Source organism: Pseudochaenichthys georgianus, chromosome 3 (genome assembly GCF_902827115.2).
Source record: "Pseudochaenichthys georgianus chromosome 3, fPseGeo1.2, whole genome shotgun sequence".
In the NCBI taxonomy this organism is placed as follows: Eukaryota; Metazoa; Chordata; class Actinopteri; order Perciformes; family Channichthyidae; genus Pseudochaenichthys; species Pseudochaenichthys georgianus.
The window spans coordinates 37,957,557-37,980,028 of NC_047505.1; the positions used below are offsets into that span (position 1 = coordinate 37,957,557).

The 22,472-nt window shown below is 39.7% G+C and overlaps 2 protein-coding genes across 5 annotated transcripts in view; both read right to left on the minus strand.

Moving 5' to 3' along the window:
• The window catches only part of cgnl1 (cingulin-like 1), a 34,139-nt gene extending 24,330 nt beyond the window's left edge, over positions 1–9,809 (minus strand). The window contains exons 1-6 of the mRNA XM_034111960.2: positions 9,597–9,809; positions 4,104–5,748; positions 3,833–3,927; positions 2,063–2,168; positions 1,527–1,628; positions 874–1,010 (exon numbers count right to left, since the gene is read on the minus strand). Coding sequence (XP_033967851.1) covers positions 874–1,010; positions 1,527–1,628; positions 2,063–2,168; positions 3,833–3,927; positions 4,104–5,720 — 2,057 coding nt within the window. The 5' untranslated portion in view covers positions 5,721–5,748; positions 9,597–9,809. The remainder of the gene's footprint in view (positions 1–873; positions 1,011–1,526; positions 1,629–2,062; positions 2,169–3,832; positions 3,928–4,103; positions 5,749–9,596) is intronic.
• A 3,904-nt stretch (positions 9,810–13,713) lies between these two features.
• The window catches only part of tcf12 (transcription factor 12), an 87,740-nt gene continuing 78,981 nt past the window's right edge, over positions 13,714–22,472 (minus strand). The window contains exons 15-21 of one of the 4 annotated variants that reach the window (XM_034111974.2): positions 21,801–21,872; positions 21,151–21,342; positions 18,121–18,244; positions 17,859–18,018; positions 17,451–17,692; positions 16,687–16,816; positions 13,714–16,018 (exon numbers count right to left, since the gene is read on the minus strand). In XM_034111974.2, coding sequence (XP_033967865.1) covers positions 16,698–16,816; positions 17,451–17,692; positions 17,859–18,018; positions 18,121–18,244; positions 21,151–21,342; positions 21,801–21,872 — 909 coding nt within the window. In that variant the 3' untranslated portion in view covers positions 13,714–16,018; positions 16,687–16,697. The remainder of the gene's footprint in view (positions 16,019–16,686; positions 16,817–17,450; positions 17,693–17,858; positions 18,019–18,120; positions 18,245–21,150; positions 21,343–21,800; positions 21,873–22,472) is intronic. The other 3 variants (XM_071206940.1, XM_034111967.1, XM_071206938.1) reach the window with 3 other exon arrangements.

Here is a 22,472-nt window from a genome sequence, read left to right on the forward strand (position 1 = left end):
AACAGACACCCTACACTTCTTTCAGAGTGACAGTACAGAGAAATATACAATTCAAACAGCTTTAAGTGCAAATCAACAGCCGATAAATAACACGCCATGGTAAATGTATTTATTATTACCATTATATCAAAAATAAAAATGTTTAAAAAGGCATGGTTCATCTTTGGGCTGCTCGATTATGGCAAAAATCATAATCTTGATTATTTTGGTCAATAATTGTGATTATTAAATGCAATTATTCATTGACTTTGAAAACATCCATTTAATGGAGATTTTTTTTTTTAACAGTCTGTTTTTAACAGTTGATTACCCTGAACTTTAAGTATAATTCAACTGAAAAACCCAACCAAAAAAAAAGATAAAAAAAAAAAAAAAAGTAATAATAATAATAAAAAAATAATCGTTTTATTTCGATTACGTTGTTTTCGTAATCGTTGCAAGCCATAATCGTAATCGCGATTAAAATACGATTAATTGAGCAGCCCTAGTTCATCTGATAAACAGCTTCTTCAGAGATGCCAACATGGAACCTAACTAGGAGGGTCTTGAGAGCAGATGTTCCCGCTTCCCTCTGTGCAGGCTCCTCAACAGAACAGCAGGGAACAATGAAACGACCTCACCAGCTTCCCACCAGAAACACTGCCAATCGTTTAACTGGAGCACAATAGCAAGATGAGCAGACCAGTGATGGGAGATGAACTTGGGTGTTTTGCTTCCAAGCCAAACATTTTTAGCTAATTTTAAGTAAAAAATACTGGCAATGACAAATGACATGGTCAACACGACATTCTATAATTGCTAAATACAGCCATGCTAGATGAATCTGTGCTGATCACTGTGTTACCGTTATCATTCTCCAGAGTTGTCACTTACTCTTCCACTGTGTTCTGCAGCTCCAACTCTGTTTTGGAGAGTTTTTCCTTCAGGCGCTTGCACTCCTCTTCACTCCGCTCCAGCTTCCGCTGCAGCTCCTTCAAATCTGCTACCGTCCTCTTGTCAGCCTGATTCTTCTGTTGGTAAAACACATAAATATTGATGTTGACATTTTAATGTCGGTCTAGATACAAGCGTTGTCTGCACCAAGCTATTAGCCTTTGGAATGAATTGAGTTTCAATCTGCTTGATAAAAGCATAAAGACATGGTCATTTTTCATCAATTATATAGAAAAATAGTGCATAAGATGTGCACTTGTAATTATTTACCTGAAAAGATACTCTATTTGTGAAAGTTTCAATTGTTTAACTAATACAGTAACGCAAAGTAAACAACAGTGTTTTGAATACCCACTAAAACACCCTCTCATTACAGAATTAACAGTTTTTCAAGTGCCTTTGTGAAAAGCTTAGTAAATTCTACATCCACCCAGTAGTCCAACAATATCTCTTTACATTAAACAAGTTGAACAGTAATCCCTTAAATGTTTCATTAGAACCCTTGATTAAAGGATATTATTCTCAAACAACAATAAAGCCATAAAGCCAAATGTCAAAATAAACAGGCCCATTTGCAGTTAAACTGTTCTCACCGTCGTTTGGTCCTCAAGTTTTCTCTTCAGTTCGCTCAGTTGTTTACCCAGCCCCTCGTTTTGCTCCAGCAGAGCTTTTGTCTGTGCAGAAAAATCTGGAGACTGACAGAAAGAAGAGAGTTTTTTATTTATTATTGATCCATTAGGTATAGAAACAAACTGAATGTTTAGGTTTGGCATTAAAACTCATGTATTTAGCAATGGCTGATTGTGTGTCCTATGCAAAACAGCCTGAGTGCCAAAGCAAAGATAATATGCACACAGTTTTAAAAGATCCCATAAAATCGCTTTAAGATCACAACTGGATGTTAAGGTAGTATTTAATTCCTGTTTGCATGAAGTAGTTTGCATGTATCAACCACTTGAACACCATTTACTCGCAGATAAAGCTTAAAGCATGAATTTAAAACTATAAATACAACTTTAAGTTTACGATCTCAATTTAGAAATATGGGTATATGTAAAGAATGCAGAGAAGACTTGTCATGGGCCCTTGAATTATTAGTGATGCACCACGACAAATAACAACGTCTCACTTTGATGTCGCTTTGTGCGCTCGCTGTGGCTCGAGACTTCAACGTCTGAATCTTCTCAAAGACGAGATTGACCTTTCTCTTCGTCGTTTCATCATTATCCCCGCTGCTGCAGACACACACACAAAGACAAGTAGGTTAACACTCTGGTTAATAAAGGTATACAAACTCAACTTTCCTCAGTGTTTTGAGGATCAAGAATTAATTCAAAGTGTTCTGGGAACAGGGGTAAATTATTCCCAGCTTAGAAAGGGTCAGAAAGGATCAAGGTGCTTTGATGTTTCCCCTCACAGCACAAACAGCTTAATTACACACATCTAATAAACTAAGGGGCAAATAGGCGGAAGAATCAAAAGCATGGGCAGTATTATGGAAGTTTACCTTTCCGTAGTTTTTGTTACCTAAATATTAGGAACCAGAGATAAATTGTTTCAGTCACCACCATGGCTGAGGTAAGTCAAATCACCGTTACTAATGTTTTTTAAATGCATTCTATTAATATCATATAAATGATATAATAGTTAACATTTACATTAAAGTATTATTTCAGTTCATATTATTTATTACTGAAACAAAATATTTATTTTTTTTCTCTCTGGTGACATGGTGACTGGTTAATTTCCTGTTGTTTTTCAAATACTGTATACTGATTCTTGTTCTGGTCAGTGAAAACCGTACTAAACCTAAAAAACAACTTAAGAAAAGCAGCTTTGTCTCAAGCTTTAAACACCGAGCATTTCTAAGTGTATCGCCAGACGTTTGAAAGCCCAGAGATGGAGTATTTTCTCGATCCACAATGACTATGTCCTGCCATGACTATTAATCCTTCCGTTGGAGTGAAAACATCAGAAACCACAACACTGGAATCACACCCTTTCACATGACAGCAGTGATATATATTACTTCAATAATTGACAAGGCTGACACGGAAAGCCAACCCCCATCCCGAACCTCTCCTCTCCTCATACAGATGATTTTCATTAAACTTTTATAACCCCTGTTAGTGAATGTTTGTCTTCCGAGGCCTTGGGAATGTAGCTCAGTTTCAGCTCCAGCACTTCCATCTGTGTTTCCTTTCCTTTCCTTTGTCCTGTGACTCCTGACCTGTGGCCCGACACACCCAAACAGCTTCCTGCTCCCTTTCCACACTATCACAAGACTGTAGCACATGTTTCAAACTGTAAATCCATGCACAACTAACAGATTTGCTGCAGAGTGAAGTTCAACTGGTACTTCTTTCTCACTTTCATTGTCTCAAAGAATGATTCTTGACAGTGACTTTCTACCATAAGTTTAAAGACTTTAAAGAATGCATAAGCCATCATATTTGGCTCCTATAAAACCTGCACTGAAATTAGGCTTTTAAACCAACATGCCTTTTCTTGAGAGGCAGTAAGTGTCTGATTACAAAAGCAAACTGAAATGTTTTCACACTGAGGCAAAGAGAAAGCAACAGAAAAAGAGGGATTCTGTTAGAAAACAAACTCGAGACGGCTGGATCTCGCACAGCCGGGATGGGAGGGTAAGAGGAGCACATTCCTTAACTTTTATCACAAACAGTCCAGCTATGATAAAAAGCACAGAACAGTATGGTCCTTCTTAATGCATTGCTTTATGGAGCAAGATGTTCGATTCAGAGTAAACAACATACTCAGATCATGATTCAACTAAAAGGGAATGATTAAGACATCAACATTTTTCTTTTTTATTATCAGTGTTAGGAAATAAAACCAAAAAATACACTGATAAGAAAATAAAGTCAAGATAACTCACCCGTCTTTAAGGTAATTGAACAGAATTTGTTTTGCTGTCTCTTCGTGTGTTTGTTGGGAAAGCTCCTGCTGACCTTTCAGGAGATCAGGTGTCGCCTGGAAATGGCAGGAAATGAGAGGGAGAACTTAATGAAATGAAACAGATCTTGACAAAGCAAATAAAGGTGTCCCTCTTTTTTGATAGATAGAACAGACATGGATAATATAGTTGTGTTGGAAGAAAAATATGTGAATCAAAATGTCTAATCATAATGCTAAAGATCAATTTGTACCTGAACATCTGCCTCTGTATTGGGCTTGTTGCCTGAGGAAGAAGAAGGCTTGGATAGAGTTGTTGACAAGGATGTTGTTGAAACTTTTCCATTTGAAAAGTCCTCACTCTCTGACCTCTTGAATGGAAATGACGAGGTGCGAGTCCGTGGCTTTCTGTAACCCTGTATGGCGCCAACACCTGTAGAGAGGGTGTTCTGGGGGGAGCCGGGTGCGCTTGTGGTACGAGAAGAAGCCCTGGTGTTGACCTTACCATCCACAGCCGTGAGCCAGGAGTCCTGACTGCCGGTTGCTTTCTGCCGCAGCTGTGAGGGTCTCAGGACATGTTCCATCGACGTGCCTCGCTGGCAGTTCAACCCGTCCACGTAGCTAGAGCCATCTGGCAGGCCGAAGGCGCTGTCCACGCTGCGTGAGCGCTTCCTGTCCTCCAGATTGATCCTGTTCCTGCGTCCCGTCCTGCCTCTATGCTGGTGGTTTCCCTCTTTGCCATCAAACTTGTCAATTAGCTCGTCCACACCAGGAATGGAGCCTGTGTCAATGTCTCTGCCTGAACCTGGGAGGAACGGGATGTAGCGGCGGTTCCCGTGGCGGTTGATGGTGTCTGCGTACAGGGCGTCCATCTGGTCATCCACCAGAGCCTTGGAGGTGGAAGATGAGGAGGAGTGGCGGGAGCGGGATGAGGACTGAAGAACTGGACCGCTGGAGTCCGTCCTACATAGAGGAAGGACGTCAGGCTCACGGCGGGAATGCTCCAGGCTGGAGTTGGTGCTGCTCATAGAAGTGGGAGACTGGCATGACGTCTTGTTGTTCTCACTTGTGGGACTGGACACGGTTGAGGGCTGATTCTGGGCTGGAGACACTGGCTGCTGCTGAATTTTAGAACCCATACTTGTTTGAGGTTGATTCAGGTTAGAGAGATGAGGTTTGGACTGAGGCTGAGCGGGCTGGGACGGAGGGGAAGACAGGGGCTGCGACCTCGGCTGAGGAAGAGCCGTCTTACCCAGGCTCTGGGGTGGAGGTTGCCGTTTCTCTGGCTGCAGAGGAGCTTTATTCCGATCCAGGCTGGTTGAATGGGTGTTGGATGGTGCAGCATATTTGGAGGAGGAAATCTGGTGTTGGTTTCCAGTTTCAGGAAGAGGCAGGGGTCTTGAAGGCAGGCTTTGGGAGCTGTCCACGTTCAGGGTGTTCTTCTCCGGATCATACGGCTTCAGAATCTCAGGGTGCTTCTGAAAGTTCCGAAGGGAAGAAGATTTATTTCCTTGTGAACCTGCAATGCCATTTTGAGGACCAGTGTGATGAGTCATCTTCTGAGACCTGTACTCCATGAAGGGGTCGTTGGCTTCAGCCTCCTTTGCTCTCCGGAAATCATACTCCTGGTAGTTCTCAATAAAAGAGCCATCTGTGTCGATGTACCCATTGCTGTTAGGGTCGACGAAGGATTGAGGACCCTTGTCCTGGTTGTTGAGAACTACGTAGGGGTGTCCATCTATACCCTGGACACGGATGCTGAGACCGTATGAACCAGCTCCATTACTGTGGGGCCTGGAGGGGCGGGACGGCTGAGTGTGGCCCCGCTGTAGTCCACTGCTAGGAATGCCAGTCACTCTGTACGACTCCATCAGGATCCCTGGATCAGGTGGTCCACCTCTGCAAGCAAAGATTCAGACAGGTCAATGAGGCAGAGATGCTACATAATTCAATAATGTCTCTAAAAGTTTCCTAGTTCACACTCAGCCACTGATGACGCATCAAAGCCTTGCTGCATTTAATTACATCTGCTTTTATTTGCTTTTATTGTTATGTTATGAATAAGCGGTTGAGCGTAACAATACTTTCTAGAATAATCCATTTTAATGTAAAGGGCCCATGTCATGCTTTTCTGGTTATTACCCGTCCCCTTGTTTTTCTGCATGTAAACGGTCTGCAGAATCAAAAACCCTCAAAGTACAACCTGTAGCGAGTAAAACTCTAACACAGAAAAGACCCGTCTATGCTGCCCCAAAACACCTCGTTGGAGATTTCTCATGTTCCATTGTTTGCTTCCTGGGTTGTTTCTGTGACGTGTGAACACCCAAATCAACAGCAAATGACCCAAATGGACCAATCCGCGGAGCACCTCCCACACCAGGATCCCTTGGCTAACAGGGAGTCCCCATTGACTTGCATAGAGCTCCCTGAACGCTGGTAATAGACGAGTTGGGATCGCGGAGAAATGCTCTCCACAGACCCATTCTCACAGCGTTCCAAACCTTTTTCTTACTCAATATCAAGCTACACTTATTGTTTTTACTTCGGCTGTGAGTGTTTGTGTGTGCTCAGGATGAGTTTCGCTGTGTCTGGCTGTATCGCCAACCCGGAAACCTGTCTGCTCCTCGCAGCAGCGAGCCTCGCAACGTCCCGACCAATCAGAGCACACTGGGCTAGTGGGCTCACAGGGAGGGGGGGGGGCAGGAGCTACAACAAGCCGTTTAGGACAGAGAGTGAATACCGGTGAATACACATACTATACAGAGATCCTGTATGAGAAACCAATGTGATTTTGGAAAATTGCACAATTTAAATCTATTCTAGTAGACCTCAACAATGGAAATATGATCAGTAGAAATGGCCATGACATGGGACCTTTAAAATAGCCCTAAATCCAAAGATATTAAGTTAAATATGACAAAAAAAACTGAGAATACGGTAACCCTCGATCATTTAGAGGCTTACACAGCCTTTCTCTGCTATCTATCCATGAAAAATACTTTAAAATAATAGATAAACAAAATATTTGTTTGTTGTTTTTCTGTAGATTAATAAATGGATAAGTCAACAAATAATTTTGTATTGGTTTTGAGTGAGCCTTATTATTCTTCTTCTTTCTCTCCACAGTCATTTTTCTGTCTAACTGCTCAGCTAATGTGCTCTGACCAAATGAAGACAATAACCTCCCTGTGTTGCCTTACATCTCAGAACCTATAGTATCTCAGAAAAAATGAGTCAACCTCAGCCACATTCTTTGTAAGAAATTACCAGGTAGTATTTAGAAAAGCCTTACAGACAAGTGACTACAATGTATGGTTTGACAAAGTGACTGACAAGCATGACAAAGAATATAGGTTAATGGGCTAAGATGAAAAGGTATTGACAGATAAATAACAACATGAGTCAGTCAGCCCTGAGAGAAAGAGTGTGTGTGTGTGTGTGTGTGTGTGTGTGTGTGTGTGTGTGTGTGTGTGTGTGTGTGTGTGTGTGTGTGTGTGTGTGTGTGTGTGTGTGTGTGTGTGTGTGTGTGTGTGTGTGTGTGTGTGTGTGTGTGTGTGTGTGTGTGTGTGTGTGTGTGTGTGTGTGTGTGTGTGTGTGTGTGTGTGTGTGTGTGTGTGTGTGTGTGTGTGTGTGTGTGTGTGTGTGTGTGTGTATAGGCATACACACAGTATAGTGAAATCGATCCTTGTAAGTGACATTGTAATTTGCAGCCCTCAATCATGGGATATTTCTTGAAAAGAAAGCGATACAATCTCATTTGGTTCACTTTTGTGACATTTATAATAATTGCAAGGCTGTCCGGGGTTGACAGATTTGCAGCACGATCGTGAGAACACAGATGGCAATACATATCAAACTGTGTACAAATATTAAAGTAATCTGCTTAGTGTTTTTCAAACACATTTATGCCTGGGAAGCCAGTGAAAACAAAGCCATCAGCAGCCAACACGTGTTTCCCTGGACAATGGGCATGTTTGCCTTGCTGATAGTGTTTCATTCTACCTGATGTTACAAGACAAATACGACCCAGATGGGCCTGGAAGAAGGACAGAGATAAGACTGGCAACAAAGCTCAAGCAGGACACATGACATTAGCATTAAATAGGTAAGGACAGAGACCTATAGACAACTGATACTACAGAGCCTATTTAGTATCGAGCAGATCTAGTCATTCATCAAGGCCAGATGCCCCATCTTGCAATTTTAACCAAATTCAAAATGAATGTGTTAAAATGTAGAGTGTTCTGCGTAGACATACAGTATGCTACACCCTTATGAGAATCGGACCAAGAAACAATCCCAACCTGAAAACTTAACCTCCTTTGCAGAGGAAATAAAATAAAGAACCAGGTAGGGTTTAACGACGATAAGAATTGTGAGAAGATTTGTACAGAAACAGACTTGCCATACTGGTTGTCTCTAGTTCCATTGAACCATTTTTGGAACAAGTTGGAAATGACAAATCATTAAGCTGGATGGCTTTATTGAAAAATGTGATGTTTCTAAAATGACCCTCCAAATGAAACACTCTATTCAAGTATATGGATATAGATATAGTATGACATACATTCTAAAAGATGATTTCAGGGTGTCCTTCAGGAAAATGGTTAGCCAAAATTGTAAGCCACATGACACAGCTTGTTAAATATACTGCATGTCATTTGCTGTATGAATTTGCCTTTTTCTCAGTGGGGTAAGAAACTTATTTTAAGGATGACAACCACTGGAACAAACAAGCAATATTCACCTCAGTTTGAGGTTGATAAGTATATCCTGTTGCTTATTAGTCAGACATCTTCCCACTCTTCAGTCTTTACTGAGGAAAGAAGAAGGATGCAAAGTGTCCTGTCCAGGAGGAAGAGTGCTGTTGGAGTTCAGATTAAAGCTAAAGACAACACACAATGGACTCTTTTATCCTTCGCGTCACATTTATGCTCCAACAAGTGTGCAACTGTCTTCCTCCCATTGTATTTTTCCCAGCAAAAGGAGGAAAACCCTGACTGAGCTGTCCTTCATAGAGGCCGTGCTGCCTTCACTGACCCCTGTGCTGCAGACCAGAGAGGTCAGCACAGCTGCGCAGGTTGGATGTCAAGGGCCTGGCTTTGATCTGTGCAGAGGGGACACTCTGCAAGGATTTAACAAAGCAGATTTGTATCTCCTCATGTGAACTCATTAGTTTTCTGTGTCACAGAGAGTCCAGACACTGTGTCTGTAGGTGACTCACATGACTGCATGAAGAAAACACATTAGTTAACAGCAGAGGGCCGACCTTGAAAGAGTAAAATGTAAAAGGTGACCCGAGTCAGTCCCAGCAGCGAGGATTTACTCAGTGGGAAAATATTATAAAGTTACGTAACATGCGAGTTCACTAATCTGGAGCGACAGGTAAGTGAAACGTGAACGTAAAGGAGGTAGCCTACTTTAAACACATTTAAAATGATATGGCAGATAATTAAAGACCGGTATTTAGGATAGAGTTTTTAAATAGTTAGTCGAGTAATTAAAGTAAGAGCTGTGGTTTAAGTTGACGAAGTTTCTGGACACTTGCATCGCTGCTCGGTGCAACAGGTGGCATAAATCATACCAGCAGCCTGAGATTTAAATGTATCTCTTTTCCGTGAGTTACTTAATCAAGTCAAGAATAGCAAGTGAATTGTCCTTTATGCTGTTAAAATCAGTAGCCTTTTCTAAACTTTCATGGCTGTTAACTCTCAAGTATCGTTACAATTAAAACTTTATCTACTTACCAGCGTCGGTTTTCTCTCTCTTTTAGTTATCGCAGATTATCAGCGCTTTGTTATAATCAGTTTTAAAAGATAAACGAGTTGAGCAAATTGCCCGCGCCACTGCTTGCTAACTTATTTAGTCCTGTGTTGTTTTCTGGGAGAGAGAGCAGCAGTTCAGAAGGACCGACCCTCCGGGCTGCCCCGCCTCCTGAAACAAGCGCACAAATCCGCCCACCACCCAAAAACCAACCGGCTGGTCCAGGAACAGATTTCACATCTCCAATCCTGCCTGAACCCCCATTTAAGACTTCTGGTCCGGGTTTTTGGACCAGCCCAGCTCGGCTCGCTTCAGCCCAGCGGGGTCTCAAAACCCAAATTACGTGAGACCAGACTCACGCTAAAAGAATCATCTTCCATATATGAGCTCATTATAAAATATTTACTTTTTATAAACGGAATTAACCAAATATGAAACACAAGGGTCGACAAAGAAAAGTAATTCAAGTACATGTTCGTGTGTATGAAATAACATGGGCCAACATAATTATTATACTATTAAAAACTCAATAAAAAATAGCAATGACATTTATCATAAATGTTGATGTATGACTCATTATTTTGCTATGTGGAATAAAAGTAGGCTGCGTTTCTTGACTGAAATATTTAACATGTGTTTGTGAAATAAGAAAAACACATCCTGCAGAAATATTGTGAGATTACAATCCAAGTTACACTCTTTAGGTTCATAAATGGATGTTTATTTCCTGTATCATGACAACTACTAAATAAATAAGTAAATGCCCTCGGAGAATTATACACTTAGCCTATGTGCTCCCCTCTATCGTCAGTTGTAATTATCTGCACTCTTGATGAATGCAATTTGCAGCTGCATGTCTTTAACATCCGAGAGCGTCATCTAGTGGATAGAAAGCTGAGCTGACTGAAGTTAGTTAATGAGGACATGAGCTGCTGGTGGTGCTGGTGCATACATTTAAATTACATAGACTGGTTAGTGAACGCATCACCATTAGATGTACCCAGAGTGTGTGTTGGTAGGAGCCAGTATGCTGAATTGGATGGAGAAGTGTTGAAAAATGTCCTGGTAAACCAAAGAGAGAAGGTGTATTATTCTAGAAATAAAGTGTATGTATGTGAACTTTAAGAGGTAGAGCAAGGGCTAAGCAACAATATGCCGTGATAAATAGGTCTAAAATGGCTTAAAATGAACAGGAGCAGGAGAAGGGTAAAAGTTTCAGTTAAAATGAAGGTGCAGCGGGGGATTTTAATATGTTATGTTATCTTAACAGAGCAACAACTTTTTTTTTTACAGTATCTTAAAAGGACTATTCACCCATTAAAAATCAAATTGATCAATGATAATATCAACCACAATTGTTTCTGCCACATTTGTGTATTTTCTGTCATAATATAATAATACTTTTGTTGGCACTGTGTTAGAAAGGTGTTAATTTAACTCCATTGTAATTTTGTCTTGATTTCAGCCGATGTTGTCGTGTTGGGTTGTTTTATATATTATTTATATTTTAATATGTTGGCTCTTCAATGTATAACTGTAACATGGACAAAATACTAGAAACAACTGTCAATGTATTGGATTTTATACTTTTACAATTTTTTCCATACAAGTAGGCCTATTTCACATTAGATATTTAATACAATGTAATTGTATGTACATTTATAGTGAAATTAAAAAGCTCCAGTGTAGTACTAGTAAGAAAATGTATTTATTGACTTTCCAGCAGAAAAGCAACACTTGTAATGCTCATTATACAGTATGACCTCAAAGTAAACTGGAGGCCCTGCTGTCCATGTGACTCTGCAGTGGCCCACTGTTTATATTTGTGTCCACAGAGACATTGTGCACCACTGCAGCCTTTAATCTGAGCTCTGTGCCACTGCGCTGGGTTATAGCAGCACAATGAGAGCTCTGTTCTTCGCTGAGGAGCCACAGCTGGGGCCTCTGGACATGCTCAGTGCACAGCTCAGTCTTATCCTGATTAAAGAAGGACTGCAGGCCAAATCAAGCTAAATTACATGCGCACAGAGATATCATACGAGGCACACATTTAGCTCATTTTAGCTTTTAAGTTGTTGATTTATGAACAATGTTGTGAGTTTAACTAGCTCTGCATCAATGTGACAGCAACCACTGAAGACATTGTGGTGGATAAATGACTGTATTTCCCAGTTCCAAGTTATGTAAGAAAGCACAACGATTCCACATTCAAAGGTCTGATTTCAGGAAGGTAGGATGCACATTTTATAATGTTGCATCGTCAATTTCACATTAACACAAGACAGGAAATGCCTTTACACAGTGGAGTAAATTGCATTGAACATTATTTATCGGGAGCCACAGTTTCTTAAAGACTCCTCTCATCACGTTTATTGTCCTTTTTCAACTCCCTCCTTTATTTTAAAACAAAAACCAGAGTTGGGTTTGGCAACAGCGCTAATTTACTACAAAATTACCAATATGTGGTTATTATTCTTGTCCAAAATATATTTGAAATTGTATCAAGCACACATTTTTAAACAATTGGGCCCTGGGAACATACTTGAAGAAGGCCCCTCCACCTCTCCTGAATAACAGCAAGACATCCAGACTTAAATAGTCTTTTTGTCTCTTTCAGTGACATTTTGACATCTAAACTTCAGGTGCTGAAAATTGCATCTGATGCAATAAGTAGTTCACCATTTTCAAGAAGTTCCCTAGAAAGAACTCAACGGAAGAGAAGGAAAAAATCCTGCCAAGAAAAGCTCATTTTAAACCGATGTAATTATTCATTCTTCGGTGAAGAGAAGACAAGAGGCATGTTTAGCGCAGCTTGCATCCTGAGAGTAGCAGAGAGGCGGATGATCTCACTGTTGGGAGCAGGAGGAGCAGCAGGCTCTTTGGTCGGGCTTCAAGGAGTCGAGCCAAGGACTCTCTGTCAGCTGGCCCAGCAGCCCTGACAAGAAGTCAGCTTCAGACATGGTGGTCCGTGCACTCCTACAGAAACATTCACACACATAGCACCAGCCACACACCCTCACACATTCTGTTTCTTCCTGCAGAGAATATAGAAAGATGACATGCCATGATTAATGTTGCATCACTGGGCTCACCACAGGCAGAGCAGCAGGCAGCAGTGTCACCCCTCAGAAAACTGAAGGATCAGACCTCTCAGGACACGATGAGCATCTATCTGCACGAGGATAATTCTGTGCAGATGTACCAGGGTCTGAGATTTACAGCAGCACAGTCCTCCAGGTTCAGATCAGCATTTTAGCAACACTTTTGGGATTCATTAACTTAATTGTTTAGGTTTGTTCTTTTCATAATGGCTGCACACACCACGTCTGCACTCTGGTTTCAGTGTATCTCTTTGTTTTGTATTACCTCTGCATTTACAGTACATGCATGTCAAAAGACATTTTATAATAATCAACCATCTTGAAATTGAAAAAAGAAAAGTTACAAGAGGTTCTCAAAATAAAATACATGTTTTTATGAGTATTAATTTAGTTCCCTCTGTGGACGCATATTAATGCATTTCCCTTTTGCTGCAGTATCTTTCATACAAGACCTCTCTGTCTTCATACCTGCCTAAATGTAAAGGTAAAAAAGTAGGACCAGCTCATTGTATGGTAACTCTGGAAAAATGTAAGAGACCACTGCAGCATTATCAGTTTCTCTGGTTTTTACTATTTACAGTATAGGTATATGTTTGATTAAAATTATTATTGTTATCTTAATCTATAAACTACAGACAACATTTCTCTGTGTTGGAAATCAACAGACACTGGAATGGAATGGCTACCATACATGTAGAGATTGAGATTTAAGAAAAAAGTGGTCTCTTTGTATACTCATACAATAGTCCACTGGTATTATTTTTAAAAATGGGTAAATACTATAAAAAATGTACTTGGCCTAAACCCACTGTTACACATATATTTTAATAAAAGATAAAAGGTAGTCTTAGTTAACCCCACATATCTGAGCGTGTCCCACTTCATGCTTCCTGTGCCTTTTCGTTCAAATTAAAATAAACTTTGAGAAGACGTGATAATGATATGATGGATCAGACAACGAAACACGTGTTTGCGCAATGAGAAATAAATGCACATACAATTGAATTTAGAAAAAAGATGGCACATTTATTGCAACATAAATGTTATATACATTGTGTTTTTCTGTTGGAAAAGACAGAAAATTCGAATTCTCATTGCCGCAGCTTTTTTGATGTGCATCAACAATACCTTTTCATTTGACAACAGGACAAATATTTTATCAATCAACAACGAGAGACTGAAAATTAAGATGGAGGTCGCACTTTTAGTAATTTGGAGCTCGTAGATAGTCTTTTAATGTGTTAGACTACGAGCAATATTTATGCTTTGTTCTTGAGATGGCATTTCTGAATATCTTGTAATAATGGACAGGCTATTGTAAATAACCATACATTTTACTATCTAATATAGTAAAATAAAGTAAGAAACTTTTTACTCAAAACTTTTGCTTTCAAAAATCTAGAAAGAGTAATATTTAGAATTCAAGAAATATTCTTACAGTATTATTGTATAAAAGACTAACTACAGTGAAAAATAAGCCAAATGTTTTTTTTTCTTTTTTAAATGTTCTTTTTTCTCATATATTATACAAGGGAAAGCATCTGGGAATACAGCAAAGTCTAACCTGGCAACAGAGGAGCAAAGCAATATACTGTAGGAACACAAAAAAAAAGAGCAGGAAGTGACACACACACTATTCCTTAAATCAAAGTCTGCCAACATGAATACTGAGATCAGAGCAAGAAAACAATTCACATAAATGGTTTGAGATTTTTTTTCTTTAAAGAACAACAATTTAAAATATCAAATATTTATTGTAAGCTCACGGTTAGTCCCTTTTTTGTAAAGACTATCCAAATCTGTTTCTGATTTCTGATTCAGATTCTGATTCCGAATGTGGCAGCCTTGTTTAAGTTGTAGATAATGATAGAAGACAATATACAAAGAAATACATGGAATATAAAGCAAGTCTTAAGACCCAGGGCAAACATGAAGCATGCACACTGATAGGGAAAACAAATGAAAGCCATGAATGTCTGAAAACATAAAAGAAATGATTGTGCTACAGTTCTTTGATATTCCAGAAATGCATGAAATATCTGGTCTGTTTTTATATATTGGATGAAAACATAATAGAAAATAAGTTAAAACTGACTGAAACTGGACATGATAATGCTGGAAGAATAAAAAATGACTTGTTACAACACATATAAGCATAACTAAAAATCTTAGAATAACTGCGTTTGAAAATGTCTTGAGATATTACCAGAAAAAGGGATGTGTTTATCAGGCCAGGAGAAAGTGTGGTCGTCGTCATATGTTTCTTTCTTACCTACGTCTTAATCAAGACGCATCTGCAAAAATATCTCATTGCTTACATTTAACACTATATGGCAAAAGGAAGGGCAATACAATCCCCTTTTTCTTTTAGTTAAGACACAAAAAATATGCAGGGAATGCTAAGGTTTGCAAACATTTCACTTCTCCCTAACGATGAAAAACACACAACTACACCTGAGCTTTCAGTAAACCTAGAGTTTGCCATTCATCACCTTTGTAGACAATAATGGTAATGCTAACTTAGTCGTGCCAATTATTCTGGGGGTCGTTATCACATAAGCTGAAACAAACATCAGGAGTTACATGTGGTCAGTGGCAGTATAGATCAAATATAAATAATATAGGCTCTGTTCTTATTTTTATGGGACGGTTATTTATTGATTTCTAAAAGCTAGTGATCATTGACAGTGGGCTATAAATATCACTCTAAACTGGCCAATAAATTAATTTTCTCAGTGCTCAAATATCGCCCCCTCCTCTCGGACTCGCCAGAGATTTGGCTTCAGGGTGGAGTGTTCAGTTTTAATGGTGACACTGGCAAACTATAGATAAACTGAAAAGCTGCATACTTCTCTTTCAATTTGCTCAACGTTCCCTTTAGACATACACTGTATACTGTAGTTCAATAACATAATAAATAGAAGGAAAAAAAAGAAACAGACAAACAAAAGAAATTGCTGTTACAATGCATTTGTCAATTCAGTTTAGGCACAAGGCAATTTCCACGTATGGTGGGAGGAGATTGCGAAGTCTCTGATTGTTCAGAAGCAACAACACTTCTTGCAGACAGTGATATGTGCTGAAGACTTTTTCTTTGTGGGGAGACATTTTGCAGATGGAAACTGCTCACACGGAGCTGGACGCTTCGCTCGGCTCTTCTTCAATCTTCTAGGACTGGATTGTGTTAGTCTCGTCGTTTTTTGCTTCAAGTGGTCTGTCTCCTTCGATTGGTGTCACAAACTGTGAGTCCTGTCTGTCACTGAGAAGCAAGGTCACCGACAGAAATGATGTGGATCGCTTTTGATCTGGGAAGAGGGGAAATACTCTGATCAATAATCACAGCAGGACAATCTGTACATTAGAATAAATATAAAAAACATCTGCTACTTTTTCATATATTTTTAGACAATGATTCTTATTCCAGAGATGTGAAGGAGCTGGATCAACTAGTCAATACATTGATAAATTAACGTGCAACTATTGTTTATTAACAGTGCTAAATTATTAGATACGTATGTCTATCTCCTCCAGAAGTAAAGATTTGCTGCCCTTATTGGTTTCGATTATTTCTTTTTTTTTGTTCGTGATCACATTTGTATTGAGATGAATACACAACATGTACAACCAAAAGCACACATCTTTTGTTTTTTTAAAATAAGTAAAAGTACATAATACAAATACAAATTAGACAACAGCAATTAATTACAAAACATACAAAATGCAGAATACATATGTAAGCTAAAAATAATAACAATAATACAGACAAACAGAAATAAATCATTTTTAACATATATCGTTTGGATGTAAACCGTTCATAGAAAAAAACGATTTGAATTTAAGGAAATTGTGATGGACTTTAACAAATATATATACATATATTTAAGACATAATAAAACAGTAAAACAAAATTAAAAATATTGTTTATACAGAAAAAATCTATAAAAAATGAGAAACCAGCTGGAGGTGAGCGTACCTGTGTGCTGCTCAGAGGTGGCCCATGGGGTTAGAGGAGTCGGCGTGGCCTGGACGGTCCCCGGAGCCCGAGGACACTTTCTCCTCCTCCCTCCTCTTAAGGCAGGCTGCTTTGGGGTTCAGATTCCTCTCTGTGGTTCAGAGAGACAGAAATTAAATGTTTATGGCACATTATTATTCTAATTGCTTTGAACAAACATAGTGAGAGCATTAATCTGGTCTATTTCTTTATTATTATAAACACATTATTGTGAAGATCCAGCCTTTTAGTGAGTGAATAAAGCCAAATCCAGATAAAATGTTTGACTTACTTGCTTAAATGTCTTATAATATGAAGCTACAGCAAACTATAATGTCTTTAGTCAATGTATTAACAGCTTCCCAGCAGTTTCTTTACTGTTGTTGTGATATTATGGAGGACTATCTGTACGTGGCAGCTCTGTCAGTAAAATAGCTCCATATAAATCAACCCTGTTTACTGCAGTTCTTTTTTATTGCTCCATATTTACTGCTTCCTCTTTGGATGTGACACTAAAAAAAAGTTACCGCCTGCAGGAATATAATGTAAGGCATCTTAAATAAATACTATTGATTCTATGTGATGTCAAGATTCAAAGATGCATTTTTATTGTCAATCTCATCCTGATAAGACATGACAGGAAATTGGGTTAAAGGGCTCACAAACAACATAAAAACACTCAATAATTGCATTGACATTCCAGTTATTTGCAACAATTCCTGAGTAAAGCATATAATGACCCTGACCTCTGACTTGCTGCTCCAGGTTGAGTATGACAGCCACGGCCTGATGGAGGATGAGCAGTTTGGTCTGGGGCTTCTCGCTCTTCAGGTGCACCTGGACCATGTGACCCAGCTCCTTAAAGGCCTCGTTGATGTCTCGCACCCTTAGGCGTTCACGGGAGTTGTTAGCCATCCTCCTCTCACGCTCACGCTCGGCCTTCTGCTCCGGATTCAGGTCCTCATCCTCAATGCTGTGTGAGAAAGAACTGTTTAAGAGTTAAAGTCAGATAACAACAAAATAAAAACAGACAATCTTACATCTTAAGAAGACATCATAGTACAACCAAATAGAAAAACACAATCCGTTCAAATTGTAGTATTTTCAGACCTAATATATCCATACCATATATATTTTTTTCAAAATCTTCCTACCTCGTGCGTGTGCCTCCTCTGGGTGTCATCATATTTTTTCTGTCGCCCTCATCATCCGACTTGTCATCGTTGGAGAGGTGGTTCATGTCATCTTTGTCGCGTTTCTCCAGCTTCAGCCCCAGAGCGCCGGGCAGCTGGCCGGCCAGAGCGGAGGCCAGACCTGAAGAAGGAAATGTAAAAGGTAAAGGTAAGACATTACACACAAACTGAGAAAGGCCCATATAGTTAGTTGATAAGAGTGGGGGTGAGGGGTGCAGCGGACCTCTGAAGGTTTCCAACTGGTGGTGGAGTTCTGCAGTGGATGTGGAGCTGGCGCTGGGCGGGCCTCCGTGGCTGTTGTTGTTGTTGTTGAGGCCGGCAGCATCGTCAGCGTGGGCCCCGCCCTGCTGCAACACACACAGGGAGGAGAGGGTCAAGACAGGAAGCACATATTGTTTGGAGAAGATGCATGAAACCTTATATTGAGCAAGAGAAAAGCGAATAGTGAGAGCCGTAAAACAGAGAGAGACATCAGTGAGTTTCTGTTTAGGGTAGATCCACACAGGATGATTTTATTAGAGGTCCTTCACATGTTGAAACGTACATGCTAGGGGTGTCGCAGTATTCCAGTACTGACGATAAATACAATTAAATATTAATATCATGTTAAGAATACACAAAAATCCAGTGCCTTTTGAATAATCTATACAAAATATAAATACATAAATTCTGTCATGGTCCATTCTCTGTCTCATTTCCCCAACGCCCAAGACACAAAATAACGCACAATAAAACAAGTTAAAGAGAAATTTGACTTACAGCATTACTATCATTGGTTTTTCAGATTTGCTATACATAAATATATTGCTATAATGAATTCTTTGAAAATGTCCATGAAAATCATTCAGCAAAAATCTGATATAATTTCAGCCCATACCAAAAACGTTATTTAAAATGTAGATTGGATGCTATTTGACAAGCTGCACATATTGAAATATTTAACTATTCATGTGAATGCTAAAAAAGTTCAGGCTCTATTCATTTAAGCCTGCCATTCCCAACAATGGATGCTATAGTCTTTTGTTACATCGTAGTATGTTATAGCAAGCAAAGCAAAGGGTAGAAAAAACACAAAATAAAAGCCACCTTTGTAAGTATATATTTTTTTAAAAACAAAAGGCCCATTTAGGAAATTTTATCAAACCCTCTTTTCTGCTGAGACATTCTCAGACTTAGCTCTCTGTAACCACAGCTACGACCACGTCTGCTTCTCGTGTCTAAAATGAGACAAATCCTTCTGTGTTCAGTTTCAAAAGATGTCAGGCTGACACCACTCAACAGTCATGAACATCATTCTTTAGTTTGTCCACATTCGTGACATAGAAATTCTCCCAGAGTCATTCCCTCTTTCCTGAGGTTCACTACATTTGATTTCCCCTTTGAGAACCAGGGAAATGCGGGGAAATCATCACTGAGGGTGGAGGCCGGGTGTCTCCTCCTTTTCTTATAAGAATGTGATCCCCAGTCACTGTTGGCCTCTGTTAACCCCGCCACCCGAGACCCTCCCCTTCTCCAGCACTACGCTAATCTTTGCTGTGCTCTCAACAGGTGTCCAAACAACTCTTTGTCTGGAGGAGGAGGAGGAGGGAGGCCGGGCTCTGGCAAGAAAAGAACGCTGCCATTTTCCTGGCTGGGCCTGATTAGCATACAGCTGAGGAGCTCTGTTTGGGTGAGGCCGCGGGTTCAGACACACGTTTCCATCCATTCAGATTCCCTGGGTTGTTAAAAAGGAGTGATGAAAAGGGGTAGAGGGCGGGGTGTGAGACGGAGTAAAAAGCTGTGCAGAGGCTGGTGAGCTCTTTCCGAGGGGAGCTGTTCCCACACAGGAAGTGCTGTGTTAGTGAACACACAGTATGTTCATCTCAGTCACAGTCCGTCAACATCACTGCCACAACACAGCTCTCTGTAACAAAAACATCAGACTGAGCTCTTCTGACAACCACAGGACCATTCCTGTTAGGGGACAAACAAGCTACTCTGAGAGATTCAAACTTCAGCACCAGAAAGCACACAGAGCCTTACAGCAAACAATCAACTGTATTCAAAATACATTCATGTTGACAAAGAAGGTTTGAGAGACCAGAGAGGGATATAATACAAATCCTGAGAAGGAAGTTGGACCAGATTCTCCGGCAGCTTTGATGATCATGCCAAGTGAAATGTTTTTGGTGAAAAATAAACATTAAAACGTCAGAGTAAATGAAAACATGATTCATTATTCCCGTTTCATCTCGGCTGGATGCCTGGTGTTGGGTTGACAGGAACATTATCACATTGCTAGAGCTGAAAGAAATAGCAATTCACCTTTGAATCAATCTTCAGAATCACTTTCAAATTTGGCAGCTATTGTGACAATTGATTAATTGTCAGAATCACGTTTAAAGTTAAAAGGGCCAAATGTTATCTTGTTACTGTTTCCCAGTTGTGAGGATTTGCTGCCTCTTTTTTAATCGTGTGTTGTGAAGTGAATAATGTGGGGTTGGTTAAACAACTGAAGCAATATTAAGACTTTTTCTTAGGCTTTAGGAAATTATTTATTTTACCAAGTTATAATTTTAGAGACTTAGTGATTCATTGATAATAAAAACAACACAAATAAACACTTCGGGAAAACCAGACAGACATCTGGTCTTTATCTGAAACTCATGTAACTTAATATAAATCATGGACGGATGTCACTTTCCTCAGAGGAATGGGACTTTAAATAAGTGGAAAAAAATATAAATCAGAAAAACATATATTGTTACATGTGTCTCTGATTTCTTCTTCTATCATTTGCATCCAGTTTCTTTAAATAATTGATTTATTTATTGTGAGCAAAAAAAAAATTTCCAATCACCTTTTAAATGACTTTTGGACCAGTTGCTACATTTTATTTTCCATTGCAGATGTGTTTAATCTCTTGGCTCTTCAGAATAAAATACCTTGGATGGAGTTTGGGTTGAAGCATCATGATTTATACAGAGACCTGCTTTCTTCTTTTCCTCAAGAGGTTTAATGCACCACATAAACACTTCCTTCTCTAGAGAACAACTTCCAAATCCATTACGTCTGTTTTTCCCATTTCTGTGTGTATACAGCCACCCTCCAGAGACGGTGAACCTGAGGCCAGCGATGACACTTATGGAAAATATATCAACTGTTCGTGTGTGGAAAATGTTGTTTTGAACAGGCGGCATGTGAAGTTTGACATTTAGGAAAACACCACTTTATCCTGAAAACGAATATAATTCAAGTGTGTGAAGTTCCGTACCATCGCTGCTGTCCGACTTGGAGCCAATGTAGAGGCGGGGAAGTTTAGTCCGAGGGCTGCGATTGGCCCGTTTTGTGCCTGTCCCAGCAGACTGTGTATGTCGCTGGGCAGACTGGCGGTGGAGCCCACTGCATGGTTCCTCAGAACGAGGATTGCATCATCCAGTCTGTCCAGACGATCCTCCATTCGAGACTGGGAGGACCAGAGGGATTGAAGAGGGAAGGGTTAGGGAGAGGCAGAAGAGAGGAAAAGAAGGACAGAGCAGCTTAGTATAAGCACATTAGGACAAACATTTAGAAAACTGATTGTATGGTGTGGACTTTAAAATAAAATAAATGTCTTAAACACAAGATAAAGAAGGAAATGCAAATGCAAAATCAACTGAGCCACTTCAGCTTGAGTTGTAAAAGTCAACGCAGATGGAAATCAGAAGTGATTCAACAATGAATTGAGATTTTAACATTCATTGATAAATTAAGATGATTACTGCAAGCTGAAGCGGCTAACACATAACATGACATTATGGGAACAAAGGCAATAAAGACGAAACTGCATTTTACTGTGAGGTATGTAGACCGCAAGTCAAAAATAAAGTGAGGTATGCAAAGACGTATGGAACACGTAAAGAGTGAAGACTATCTGAGGAGTACCTCGCAGACATCCCTTAAGAAAGACATGGCATCCTGGAGATGCTCATGTAACTGCTGATGAACTCTGTTTTTCTGGCAAAGTCAAATAAAGAATAAGACAGGATTAAAAAAAGATCAATATCTAAAAATACTAGAAACACACTGTGGATAGAGATTGTTTTTGCAAAGACACACAGAGAAGGAGGTCAGGATTTGGAAGAAGCACAAAGATGCTGACCGCTCTTTTTGTGAGGATGTTTGCACATTTAATAACCGCTGATACAGTATTGTTCTATTCTACTTTTCTTAAGGTTTCTTGGAGGTGTTATATAAAGGATACATCCTCCACATTCTATTACATAGAATGTACACACATGTTCACTGCTGACTCCAAAGATGAGCTAGATAGCGTTTTCTCTGTTGAAATACATGGTCTGGTAAAGCTGTCTTCTCCATGCTTCCTCATACCTAGTTGTGCCTTTCACTACACTTGGTGATATGTAGCATTGAGCCACCTAACAGGAATCTTTGTAGTTTATCAAAGCCTTTAATTTAACAGAAAGGAATACAGTACAGTCTCAAAAACGTATTCACTTCAATATATTCATCGCCACAGAAATCTGAATCCGCACTTGCGTGTTTAGACGGCAGATCATCACTGTTTTCGCAGAAGTAAACTGGATTTTCAAAAGT